The 14,181-nt window shown below is 32.3% G+C and overlaps 2 protein-coding genes across 2 annotated transcripts; one reads left to right on the top strand and one right to left on the bottom strand.

Moving 5' to 3' along the window:
- The first annotated feature begins 1,886 nt into the window (after window positions 1-1,886).
- On the top strand, window positions 1,887-8,685 carry LOC111638431. The gene is made up of 6 exons (XM_023384143.1): window positions 1,887-2,035; window positions 2,107-2,303; window positions 2,373-2,491; window positions 2,580-2,624; window positions 7,602-7,712; window positions 7,943-8,685. The coding sequence occupies exons 1-6, from the start codon at window positions 1,914-1,916 to the stop codon at window positions 8,039-8,041; spliced, it is 693 nt and encodes a 230-aa protein (XP_023239911.1). The 5' UTR covers window positions 1,887-1,913; the 3' UTR covers window positions 8,042-8,685.
- A 4,206-nt stretch (window positions 8,686-12,891) lies between these two features.
- Window positions 12,892-14,086, bottom strand: LOC111638423 (ubiquitin-conjugating enzyme E2 G2). Its single transcript, XM_023384135.1, has one exon. It carries the CDS (start codon window positions 13,840-13,842, stop codon window positions 13,339-13,341), a length of 504 nt encoding a protein of 167 aa, XP_023239903.1. The 5' UTR covers window positions 13,843-14,086; the 3' UTR covers window positions 12,892-13,338.
- Window positions 14,087-14,181: the final 95 nt, after the last annotated feature.

Raw genomic sequence — 14,181 nt, 5'->3', positions numbered from 1 at the left:
ATGTTGTGTGAGGTGGCATTTCTTTTCACTGGACACCTACAAAAAATATTAAATTTTATTATTTGTTGTTTTTAAACTACTTTATATTTTATATATATTAACATTATACAGTACAGTATATATAATTTGTAATTTGCAGTAATATTTTAATTTATGAAAATATTTTTTTACTGACCTCTTTATTACAGACTTGGCACAGAATAATCTTGCCATCCGACGTGTAATGAGGGAATTCTTGAAGCCATTGTCGAATTAATGAAGCTTTAGATGTTTTAACTTTTGGCATTTTCACTAAAATTTTATCCACAAGTGAACACTCCAAAGACAAAAATAAAACTGATCTGCAGTAGACTGTCAGGCTGTTATTCTGGCAATTCGGGATTTTATGACTTGGTGACAAAAGACTAGGTGTGGCTAATTGCTGTTTTCAGAGGGTATGGTGGAGGGAGAATTTGTAAAATTTTAACTGCCTTGGAATGTAAGCAATACAGTATGTTAAGAATCAAAGTAAATCTTTGTGGGAAACGAAACGAAAAATTAAAAACTTTTTAAAAATATGAAAACAGGCTAAACTTTATGTTTTAGGCAAAAATAGGCAGTAACGTCAAATTAGGCATTTTTAGGCATTTTAAAATACCATTATTTCGGTCTAAATGTTCATGAAAAGTGTTAATACAAAATCTTTGCCATGTATATGCTAAGGGAAAAAAATAGGCATTTGCCTAAAATCCGCTGTCTACACAACCTACAGACTATATCATTATATATTTGTCTAACAAGTACGCTCCGTGATGTTCTTAATGATATATTTCTTGGAACATATTTCCATCATTATGCAGTGCATATCTGTAATATAGTTTTATTTAATATTAATATATATTTTCAATTTCAATTTATGATATAAAGGATGGCCCAAAAGTCAGTTAGCCATGATATCTTATTTTGAAAACAGTTAAGAAACTGTTTACGACAGTTGCGTATTATTATTCATGATTAAAATAAGCCATTTCGATTAATTGGCTTTGGGCTTTCTTATATATCAAATATATCAAGTAAATACGAATAAAATAGTTTAAAATTATCAATTTTTTTTTCTATTAGCACTGGAGAAAAATGCCAAATTACGCAATCCTTGTAGATTCTAGAGATAGAAGCAGACCACAGATTACTTACGTACCTGAAGAAAATATTGAAGTAGTAAAAAACACAAGGGTAATTTTTAATAAATTATCTACAATTTTATGTTGCTTACTAAATTTTTTAGTAATGTACTAAATTACGACAGAAAAATAGTAAAAACATATTCTTAGTTAAAGACATACACACACAAATGTTGCCGTGATAAACTTTTATTCAAAAGCACAAAAATATTTTTTTTTTTTTACTGACATTTACCATTTTANTGGATCTGCAAACATTTCAGCCAATCAGAGGATGGTAAATTCTCGAAGCATTCTTGTAACATGGCTTCCAATGGCAAAAGTGGTTTTATTAACAATTTTAACCAATAGAAATTACTTTTAATGAATCCGGTAATTGAGTGTGAAACAGAAATGGAAAGTAAAAATCGTGAATGAATTGTGCAAATTTCATTTTCTTGACGATTGTGAAACTGTCTTAAGTGCGTATAGGACAGAAATAGTTAAAATTAAAAATAATTAAAATAAAATAAAAACTCATATAGTTATATTCTGTTAGATATAATTATGAAATTTTCAAAAATCTTTCCGTTCTGTGAGCATTGTTTACATGCCAACCATACAATTAATCAGGCCCGCAATGCTGGATGGCACCTATATCCATATCGTAACATCCAATTCATGAAAATACAACTTACATGTAGCAGAATACATTAAAAGAATTAAAATTCTAATAATAGAAATAATGTAATCTGTTATATTCTTTCTTTTCAGATGCCACGTTTTCAACCAGATAACTATTATCTAGGTATTTTGTTCCTCTGTGTTCCATTCCAGTATTTTCTAGTATACTACTGGAATAGCAATGAGGTATCGCGAACTCACGCCATTAATCAGTAAGAAAATTATAATTTGCATTCATCTAAATCATAGTTTTGGTACATATTTAATGATAATTATTTAACAGGTTTATTAAAAATCTAGTCCAGTTTAAGCAGACATTTTTTCATTGGAGTTCCTGGGAGAAATGGTGTTCAAATTTTTTATCGTCTTTCTGGAATGATGGTTTCCCCGATAAAAGTCTTTACGATAGCGACGACCTTCAAGCAGAATCACCGGCAATAGAAGTGATGAAGTTTAAACAGAAGCATGGCTACTTTGCTTGTAAGTAATAAATAAAAATGATTATTTTAGATATCGAAATTTGATGCGTAACTGTTGCGATATTTGTAGCTTCACCCGAGCCACGTAATCCACGATCGCCCAACGTAAAATATCGTATAGGACAAGTAATCATTCACAAAAAATGGAATTATCGTGGAGTGATAATAGGATGGGATGAAAAAGCCAAAGTAAAATATTTAAAATACTAAAAGTGTTTTTATATGTAAGGTTTTACAGTTTAAGATGAAAGAAAATGTTCATATTTTTAAATTTCAGGCACCTGAAGAATGGTTAAAAATAATGCATGGAGCTGAACATCCTGTAAGTAGTGTATATAAATGTAATATAAACTTCCAAAATGTAAATATTATAAAATACAGAAAAAGCAGATAAAATTTTTAGAAATAAAACTTACGAACCTTATCGCGCTTAGCACACTAAGGTTTGTAAGTTTTATTTATAGTTATCGCTTAGGGCTCAACCCTGTTTGCATTAGTGATGTATTTATTACTTTAATATGGGCTTCTCAATATAATGTAGTTGGATGAGCCCAATGTATTACATTGGGATGACTGACACCAATCAGTTTCTTGAGTGTCGGTTATTTTTACATATTATACTATATCACAAACATATAAAACGTCTATTACTCATATTGAAATAATATACGTCTAGAAATGTTCTAAATTATACTTTTCATGTTTATATTCTTGCACTTGCATCCTCTTACATCGTCTATCCCATGTCGATTTGGAGAATACATCTATCCTATAGATGTGCCTCCTTGCTACCAAGATTCTATATGTTATGTCTAAGAAAGGCTATTCAAACCACATGTCGCATGAAATAGAACATCTTGAGTCAACTGATCATGTTAGAGAACAAATTATATGAGGAAGTATCTAGAATCCTATATGAAGTTAATACTAGAGTTATAGACTTAGTGGATCAAGTGACCACTAGGATGTGTAAAATCTACAATAAGAAAATGTGGTGGATCCGTAAGCATCGAAAGAGCTATATGTAGCAACATGCTACACTCTCTATCATGTGTTGGGACAACCTCTCACTACCATCATGCATCATAGAAGCTTGCACCTATGGTCCTAAATTCATACCACAACCAAAGCTTCAGTTAGAGAAGATCATCCCAGATATTGAACAAGAAATCGAAAGTTTAAGTTACATAAATAAAGAGTTTTACTGATGGAAGAGGTTGTTTAAGATAATGAACATTATACCTGTAACCCAATATCAAAGGCTATAAATGATAACAAGCAATGGATAGGACAAAATAATATAGTACTAATAAGGGCAGACGGATTAAAAGATATGGTGATAATGAAGCAATCCACATATAACATGCTTCTAACTGGATACATCAACCAGACACAATGCGTGGTAGCCCATCCACATATGATGGACCATCTGCAAGCGAGGGTCAAACATTTTGTCACTATGACCCTAGCTAGAAAACTCAAAATGGAAAAAATAGTGGACATCTCTCCCTCGATACCATGGCTATTTGGGTTTGCGAAAACCCACAAACCTGGCAAAAGCTTAAGGCCAGTAATAGACAAATGTTGCTCACCCACAATCTTGCTAAAGAGCATGCTCACCGCAAGATGGTATTGAGACCATTAGAAAGAACCATACCCAAATACAGGAACAATATCGTTGTATATGCACTTTATGTAGACAATGTGTTAATAGTATGGAAGAAGAAACCCAACATCAGTATATTTATGGAAGATATTAATTTGAACACATTTGGATTATAAATAGAATTTGAGCAGGAAAGCAATGTCACTGAGCACTTCCTAGACATCTTGATCAAGTTAAAGGGAAACACTGTCACCACAGATATTTACAGGAAACCGATGTATGATGCAATATTCATACCGTGGGCCTCACATAACCCAGTAAGTTATAGATTAGCAGCATTTAGAGCTCTCATAAAATGAGCTTATACTCATTGCATGAATATGCAAGACAGGATACGAGACTTATAATACACCGAGGAGATTGCTCATCAGGATAGAGTGAAGAGAAAAATGATAAAGAGAATGATATACAAATGGAGAATAGAAGATGCAGAGATGAGAAGAAGTGATATACAGAACAAATAAGCTGTCGTTGAATACATAGCAACCCTCAGAAATGTCTACGGAAGAACCAAAAAAATTGTATTTAAAAGAAACCTCATGGTATACAGGATACTAATGAATGACAAAGAGGCCATTGACCCGACGTGCATTCCTGGCTTGTACAGAATACTTATAAAAGACAGCAGAAGGCTAATGACTTATGATACATAGGACTCACTATAGATCACTAAAGCAGAGAATCAAAGAACATAAAAGTAACATCCAAAAGGAGCAGCTGATTACAGCCAACTTAAGCCATAGCGGACCCAGATTTTGTAACGATAGAATGGAATGAGCAGAAATGATCTGAAAAGATGCAGGATAAGAGAGAGATTAAATATGCTAAAGTATGGCACATTCGTAATGCTACAAAGGGGAGCAGACAATAAATTATAGGAAAAATACCATGATTTCATCAGCCTGGAAAGTATTGATAAATAAAATCTAAAAATGAACAATGTAAAAGGATGCAAGTGTTAGAATATAAATATGAAAAGTATAATTTAGAACATTTCTAGGCATAGGTTATTAAGTCATGCTTCAATAATTTATTTATCTATTTAGCTCCGCTAGCACCTGAAAATAATCCAGCAATTTAGAGCTTATGTTCTGCAGTTGATATACGCCTTGTTCATATATTTCTACAAAAGGTACAAATACTGTACTTTCTTTGTAAAAGCAGAGAGAATTTGACTTGTTTAAGTCTTTTGGTCTATATGCAGAAGAATACAAATAAAAAAATATAATGAGAACAAGTTTATAAATACAATTATCTTTTAAAAGTTTTCATTTGTTAAAGTGTCAACATTGTCCTCGTGATTGTCAGCTGAATGGCCATTTAATAAAGTATTTGCTTACTATTGTGAAAAATTACGGTTCATATCTAATTCAGATGTTTCCACAGGCATTTCGGTTTGCACATTACTCCTCATCTCATATTTATGTTGATTGTGAATGCATTGCATGCCATGTTTTGCCCATTAGGAATATAATCTGAGCTGTCATATAGGTTGTAATGTGCTAATGCCTTATGTCAATAAATTCATTCCAATGATTTTATAGTTAAGTTATTTGATGCATTTTATCAAGAATATGAGTCCATCTCTTTTTTGTTTCTAATTTGTGTTGATGCAATCAATGCCTTAAATATTCCTTTCAGTACAGCTCTCCCTTGATAGTCTGACGTTTTTTAATCTGACATGCTCAGTAGTCTGACGCATCTCCCGTCAAGGTACCTGTCCCTGTTATGTGTCTGCTTGCACAGAAGCATGTCGCGACATGAATCTCCCCATCCAATTCTTACACGATGACACACATTTCGTGTGTTTTCTGTGAGCGGTTCTGTTCAAACAGTTGGAGTAGGGAATATTGTAAGCTACTGCTAGCAAAACAATGCAAAATATGTAATTATTTTCGGTAATCTGGACACTTTTGGTAATCCAACACCCCTTTGGTCCCATACCTGTCGGACTATTAAGGGAGAGCTGTATTATAATATTCATATGTGCCACGTAAATTAATGATGGTCTGCTTAACGACATGTACGACAGGGGTCTCATAAGATAACAGTGCAGCCGAAAAATTTGTAGTTGCTTATTGCTTTTCTATGTTTAGATGTGATACTATGTCTACTACTTTTCTATGTTTAGATACATAAATACTTATCATTGTGTTACACATAACTAGACAGCAGACATTTAGGCCCTTAAAAGTAGTGTTTTAGGCGCCTAAAATAGGCTCTTAAATTGTCTCGTTTAGGCTTTATAAACAAAAAATAGGCGGTCAAAATTTGCACAATGAACAAGTAATGTACTTATCAGACAATGGATTATTTATTTAACATATGTATTCCAAACAAAAATGCACATATTCAGAATGCTGCAAACGCAAAAGTAGACAAACAATTATCTTTACATTTTTTATTCACTCTGTTTCCCATAGTTTGCTTCACAATATATTATAAGCACTTTTTCCAAATTTTCAATAGAAAAGTTGCAACGTTTGTCACTGAGTATTAATTTATACGCAGAGAAAGAGCGTTCCACATCTACTGACGATAACGGATAGTATTTCAACCTTGGAAGAAGATGAACTGGGAATTCACTTTCAGTTTTGCTCTTCTTTCCTGCCAAAATATCAGCCACAACAAACAAGGACTTTAATCCAGTATTCTTTTGAAGCACTGCATCCAACTTTTTCCTCACTTTTTCTGCAGCAGTGCCTGGTGCATCACAAAGTTTCTGCTTTGCTCTGTTGAGGAGATCAATNGTGTAATGAGGGAATTCTTGAAGCCATTGTCGAATTAATGAAGCTTTAGATGTTTTAACTTTTGGCATTTTCACTAAAATTTTATCCACAAGTGAACACTCCAAAGACAAAAATAAAACTGATCTGCAGTAGACTGTCAGGCTGTTATTCTGGCAATTCGGGATTTTATGACTTGGTGACAAAAGACTAGGTGTGGCTAATTGCTGTTTTCAGAGGGTATGGTGGAGGGAGAATTTGTAAAATTTTAACTGCCTTGGAATGTAAGCAATACAGTATGTTAAGAATCAAAGTAAATCTTTGTGGGAAACGAAACGAAAAATTAAAAACTTTTTAAAAATATGAAAACAGGCTAAACTTTATGTTTTAGGCAAAAATAGGCAGTAACGTCAAATTAGGCATTTTTAGGCATTTTAAAATACCATTATTTCGGTCTAAATGTTCATGAAAAGTGTTAATACAAAATCTTTGCCATGTATATGCTAAGGGAAAAAAATAGGCATTTGCCTAAAATCCGCTGTCTACACAACCTACAGACTATATCATTATATATTTGTCTAACAAGTACGCTCCGTGATGTTCTTAATGATATATTTCTTGGAACATATTTCCATCATTATGCAGTGCATATCTGTAATATAGTTTTATTTAATATTAATATATATTTTCAATTTCAATTTATGATATAAAGGATGGCCCAAAAGTCAGTTAGCCATGATATCTTATTTTGAAAACAGTTAAGAAACTGTTTACGACAGTTGCGTATTATTATTCATGATTAAAATAAGCCATTTCGATTAATTGGCTTTGGGCTTTCTTATATATCAAATATATCAAGTAAATACGAATAAAATAGTTTAAAATTATCAATTTTTTTTTCTATTAGCACTGGAGAAAAATGCCAAATTACGCAATCCTTGTAGATTCTAGAGATAGAAGCAGACCACAGATTACTTACGTACCTGAAGAAAATATTGAAGTAGTAAAAAACACAAGGGTAATTTTTAATGAATTATCTACAGTTTTATGTTGCTTACTAAATTTTTTAGTAATGTACTAAATTACGACAGAAAAATAGTAAAAACATATTCTTAGTTAAAGACATACACACACAAATGTTGCCGTGATAAACTTTTATTCAAAAGCACAAAAATATTTTTTTTTTTTTACTTGATTAAATTTTATTTTATTATTTTAAATATTTATATATATTTTTTCATTCCATAGATATTAAATCAAGATCTAGAAGACTATTTTGAACATTTTGATGGTGCTCAATATATTCCTCGTCCATGGTTACGATCGCTTTACCCTCTCGATTACTGAGTGAAAACACTTCAACACGGTTCTGTTAATGCATTTTAAGCATACTTACCTTCTATCATTTGTGTGATAATGAAAGTCAAAGATCTGCAGTCGGACCTAAAAATGTTTTAAAATTAAATTGTCATCACTATCACACAAATAATTAAGGGAATCTATTGTAAACGTAGGTCTGCATATAAGAAATCGGTTTAAAATATATATTTTACAATAATTAGACACTGTTGAGATTGTTTAAACAAAGATTTTATTTATATAACATCAAGAATTGTATTGCTTACATTAAAAAAAAAGATACATTTATGCATTTATGCTTCCAGAAAAAGAATATAAATATTAGACAGTCGAATCTATGCAAAGTTAGGTAAAACATTTCAAATGTCTCATATTTTTTTGCCACGTAAATTGGAAAATGAGCTTTGCTGAAGAGAGAGAGAGACTGTGCAGCATTAAATTCAATTAGCTCTTAAACCAGATAAAAGTGTCGCATTTCTAAATAATCTTAAAAGTGACTCTAATGCATTTTTTAAAAAATGGAAAATTCGGTCCTTTAAAATATTCTAAATGCACAAAAGCTTATCGAACAATCAATAAATAACATGTAAAGATATATTTTGAATAAATATCCGAAAGAAAATCTTAAGTTATTTTGTTTTCTTTTTATTGTTTAATTATATTACAAACATTGTCGTCAAATCAATATCCGAAAGAACACATCATAGAATATTAAAATAACTCCAGAAAAAACTTTAACGCAGGTAAGTTATCGACTAATGTTTTCAATCTCTGACAAGATGTTCTTCGGGTTCAATGTTCCAAACTGGAATGCATAAAGAACAGTAATGTAAAAATTTTTTTGGAATACATTTTAAATTAAATCTGCATGAGATACTTAAAAATTAAAATAATCATTTGGCATAATGAAAAATATAATAAAACATACAATAACTTAGCTTTAATCAATTAAAATATTTATAAATAGATGGACAAGCGTTGTCTTGCTGCTTCAGAAAACGAGTTCGTGTCCAGGTCAAAACTTCAGAAACTTTCGAGAGTGGTGTGATCCGTACACACACATATCCACATATAAATTGAGCCTGACCCAATCCATAATAGGCAGGAAAAAGGCCTTATGCTTGCAGGGCAGAATTTTAAAAAATTTATAAAAGTTATTGCGGAAACTCTACCTTGTTATTCAACCAGCAAATGGTGCATGGTTATAAAAATGTTTTCAGTCTTCTAAGACTTGCTTTCGGTCACAAATTTCAAATGGATGGAATGTCTAATGTTTTGATATTTGAATGTGTCAGGTGCAGAACTTGTACAAAAATTCAAATTTTAAATCCTAAAGTCAACCAATGGGATGCATCCGAGTGTAGAAATTGTAAAACAGTTTTCATAATGACGTATCAAATGGTCTGCCACAATCAAACACCAAAATGTTAAATGTTCCATCTATTTGAAATTTGACACAGGTCTTAGATGACCAAAACCATTTGTTTTTCTGAACTTGCATCATTCTGCTGGGTGAATACCAAGGTAGGTAGTTTCTGCCGTATGGTATAACACCAGTTTCTGAAGTATTTTTATTCATAAAAGTTTTTAGAAACTTATTTATCCACATGCATTAGATAATTCAATAATTTTTATTGGAAAAATATACAATCCTTTGGATTGATAATGGGTATTACATGGCTGAGGTGTAGTTAAGGCAGCAGCTTACCACTCTAAAGAACTTGGGATCAATTCTAGATGGGGTTTGAACAACCCAAGAGTTTTTTGGGGTGGTCTGTTTCAGATATGTTGGACTCTGTTGTGGGCTTGGGACAACCTATGATGGGTTTGATTGAAAAAAGACCCACAGGACAAAAGGAGTTTAAAAAAAAAATTGAGTATTACTAAGATGACCAATCATCCTCCTTTAGGGAGGACAGTCCTTTTGTAAGTTCTATCCTCCATCAAAAAGTGTCCTCCGACATATCCTCCTTTTCGATATTTGAAGACTAATCTGTAAATCTCTGTATTTGATCAATGCCGAGCTAATCCATTGCATGTGATCTGATGTGACACGACGATTCATCAAGGCCCGGTATAGTGTGGCAAGATGCGATTATGAGACGCACGCTCTCCGCAAGGAAGACTTTGAGACAGCACACCGCACGCAAGTGGCTTTGTTTACATCTTACTGAAACACAACACGGCACATATGCATGGAGTCGAGATTATTATAGTGTATTATTGTTGCAATGAAAAAAATGTTTTTATTTACAATAATTTTCCTTCAATTTATTTGTGTCCTTCTTTTCATTGTAAAAAAGTTGGTCACCTTAGTATTACTAATCAAGTTAACCCTGTAGCCAATACCATAGTCTAATATTCTCAAATTCCAAATTATGTTTTAACAAATATTTCTAAATCATATATTCACATTCACTTGTTTATGAGTAAGTCACAATTCCAGCTTGGCATTTTTTTTTTTACTTGGTTTACATATTCATCATCAAATTACAAAAATCCAGCAGAGTTGTGTAATGTTTCCAGCAAGAGTTAAAAATTGTGTGTAGCACCATCTGTTATGATATTTTATTAAAGACATTTTTTATATTATTAATTATTATAGAATGGCAGAAAGCTTAATTTTAAGGGTAGAGACAAGTTTCATAAAAAATTGTAAATTCTAATAATAAATAAAACCTTCATTAAGTCCATCCCCAATCAAGATATGACACATGACCCTTTCTATCTTCCCACTCCCTTGACTTTTATCCACCAAAATTTAACAGCATCAATTCTCCTAATACACAAACCTCCCTGCAATATTTCAGAAAATTTCAAAAAAAAGCACAGGAGTTATTAAGCTTCAAAGTGGGTGAACAAAATCATGCCCCCCACAGGAGAACACCCCAATTTTTTTTGCATTTTTCAACATTTCAGTCTCAAGTTGAACAATGTAAACATCTTCAGGAGTCAATTTTTAACTGATTGCCATACTTTCCCTCTATTATATATAACAATTAGGAAAGTAAAAGATGTTAACTTTCCATTCATCATAAAGAAATATAGAAAAAATCTATTATGATCAGGCCATCAAGGGGAAAGCAGGGAAATTTTCCTTAGGCCCAGAGGAAACTTAGGAGTTTCTAGTGGTTCGTACCCATATAAAATTAACATTATTTTTACTAATAGAAAGTAAAATCTTTAAGACTGCTTTTAATTTGTATATTCCTGATAATGAATGAGTTGTGTTGAAACCTTTTTTAACTTCTTTCTGAATTTAATAATTTTTTTAAAACTCAAGCTTTTTGGATTCTAAAAGCACTGTTTTAATAAGGACTGCTATGGAACAGACCACTGGTAAAAATTACAGTACTGAAGATTCATTTTAGGCTCAAACCTGCCACTCTATAGAATATTTTCCCATAATGTAACAGCACAAATAGATTACTGCTAATTTAGTGGTCTGTTTGTTCAGGACCCTTTTCTTCTAGCCTCAAGCTGTAACAAAAAACTGGTGAATCAAAGATAGAAGGGAAAAGTGTCAGGTGCCATCTATACTGATGGCCCAAATTGAGCCTCCTTTGTTTTGGAGTGGCCTCCAGCATATTGACGCGATCCTGTTAGTCTGGTATTTCAGATTCTGTACACACTAACAAGCATATTACAGTGGTAACACTAGTACGAGCTCATGGTTACATTACAGTAACTGTTCTACCCTCCGCACAAGGCCTTAACCACCAGCATGTTTTTCAATGCCCTGGTCAGCTCATAGAATTAATTTTGTCATTCTTACCATTATTTTTTAATTATAATCATCTTTTTTTTCATTTCCTTCTCAAACATGAAGACAGCTACTAGAAAATAGCATCAATCTGGTAACATTGATAAATTAAGAATCGCAGATGTAAAATGCAAATGATGAATGCTTTTCATTACGCTTTGAATATAATTTTTAAAATTTCCTGTATGTGAGCACATGCATACTTTACTAAAAAATTACTTATGTGAAGAGGCTGATCTAGAATCAAATGAATACAGAAAGTGTTAAAGCATTAACATATAAATTCGTTAGCTTATCAGAAAACATGAAACTTGGAATACTCCGCTTCAACAGAAGACAATTGACTTACTTCAATTTCATCATCTAAAAATCATGCTAGAAGAAGCAGACTTAATTGTATAAACAGAATTGATAAGTTCTCTCTCAATTAAGCTTATTAAATTTTCCATTTGTGCTGTATATTTCTCGACAGTAAACAACCCATATTTATTAAATAATAAATTGACAATTGATCATAGGGTAATCTTTCATCTTTTAATCAATCTATTCTTTAAAAAATTCTGTTTTTATAATACCTTACTTGCTTTTTAAAGCAGTGTTTCTCAACCTTTTCTCATTAAAGACTAGTAAGATTATAAATAATTTTACATGGACCAATTACATACAACTATAAATTATATGTTATTATGCTTATCTAGAATGGGAACAACCAGGTAATGTGGAATAAGATCTGGAGTATACAAAAATTTGAAGCTTCAATCCATATTCAAATCCAAAACACAGTAATAGCATCAGCTGTTTACCCTATCTTGACCAGTTGACTCATCAAAGACATTTAAAGTTTAAAAAAAATACATTAAAAACAGCACAACTATGCCGAAACAGAATCCCAAAGCCCTATTTTTAATTAACGTATCAGAAAAATGTACAAAGTCTAACAAAATTACAATTTACCAGAACAATCTTTACGATTACTTCCTTGTTAAAAAAGTAAACAAACAACTGTCCGAATTACCTTAAGTATAAAAAGTCCAGCAAGAAAAATTTTATTATGAATTTGTGATATTCAAATTAGTTTTTTTTTTCTGTTTTATTAACCGTAAATTTTACAATGAATACTTCCAGATATTATGTAGACTAAGTAAGCAGGATTCAGAATATAGTTTTTTTTTTTCTTTCTTAATAAATAAAGTTTAAGTCCTCTCTAAGTAGAAAAAATTGCTTTTAATTTTACAAGATATAAAATTTTCTTGTTTATATATGTATTTTACAGTATATAATTTAAAATTTTGTGAATAATAGTAAAATATATAATGAGAGATTATCTTAGTATTACATTAAAGTTCTTTAGAGGGGAGAACCCTTCTGCACTTAGAATAATCTACTCAAAAATAATGCATATTATTATTTAATTTCTAAATTTATCCCTGACCCATTTACAAATTTATAATTCAGTTCTTCTGTCAAAAAAAAAACACACACGCGCACACACCACAAAAAGAATTATCGACCCGCAAGATTTTTAAGCGGGTAGACCCAACGATTTCCTGACCAAGCGGTCGGCGATCTTGTTGAACTGTTCTCTGTCCTCCCGCCACATTTTTGCGGCGTCCACATTGGCTCCGCTCTCGTCGTTCGGCTCAGCCAGCATGGAAACGACCGAAAGGAGGATCTTCTCCACGCTCTGGACGGGGCTCCATCTTTCCGCGGACGATTCGTAACCCATCGGATCGTCTCCCGGAGCGTGAAGGATGGAGATGCACACTCGACCGTCCGGATAAATGTTTGGATGGAACATCTCGCACGTGAACTGCATCTTCGGGGGACTGAGAGGATAATCGGGTGGGAACGTTAATTTTGCTGGAAACACGCCACCTTCGAAGCAGGTCCCTTCTGGACCGGTTATGAGTGCTTCCCATTCAAAAAAATTCTCTTCGTTAATGGGCCCTGCGATAATTCCTTCGGGAGGATTGAGAGTTAACTGCTTGTATTCAGCCATTAACCTTCGGAGTGCCGAACCTGCCATTTCTTAAACTGAAATATGTAAACACTTCCTGGAACAAACTGTAAACAACTTCCTAGAAACAAAAATGGAAACGATAATTTCTCTTGAACTTATTCAAGAAACGCTGTAACCACGAAAAATCATTTATTTAAGGCAAACGAAGCGTTAACAAGTAGCAGATTCGAACATCCAGCTAACACTTCCCAAAACACACCGATTCCATTCCTGCAACGTATGTCGTCATAGAAAGAATATTATGACGTCAAATTTTTAAATAACCATAATTTCCGTTTTTATCTAATTATTTTTATTAATTCACAGGAATAAACTGATTAAATCGTTAATTTAAACTTAAATAAC

This window comes from Centruroides sculpturatus, unplaced genomic scaffold (genome assembly GCF_000671375.1).
Source record: "Centruroides sculpturatus isolate CEXI.00-Female unplaced genomic scaffold, Cexi_2.0 scaffold142, whole genome shotgun sequence".
Classification (NCBI taxonomy): Eukaryota; Metazoa; Arthropoda; class Arachnida; order Scorpiones; family Buthidae; genus Centruroides; species Centruroides sculpturatus.
The sequence above is the reverse complement of the archived record's forward strand: the minus strand, read 5'-3'. Positions and strand labels throughout refer to the sequence as shown.

Bases quoted from the DNA above. Each gene is read 5' to 3' on its own strand.
- LOC111638431 (XM_023384143.1), top strand. From the start codon at position 1,914: ATGCCACGTTTTCAACCAGATAACTATTATCTAGGTATTTTGTTCCTC. The intron at 2,492-2,579 runs GTAAAATATTTA...TTTAAATTTCAG, and splicing joins GATGGGATGAAAAAGCCAAA to GCACCTGAAGAATGGTTAAA. The intron at 2,625-7,601 runs GTAAGTAGTGTA...TTTTTCTATTAG, and splicing joins TGCATGGAGCTGAACATCCT to CACTGGAGAAAAATGCCAAA.
- LOC111638423 (XM_023384135.1), bottom strand. From the start codon at position 13,842: ATGGCAGGTTCGGCACTCCGAAGGTTAATGGCTGAATACAAGCAGTTA.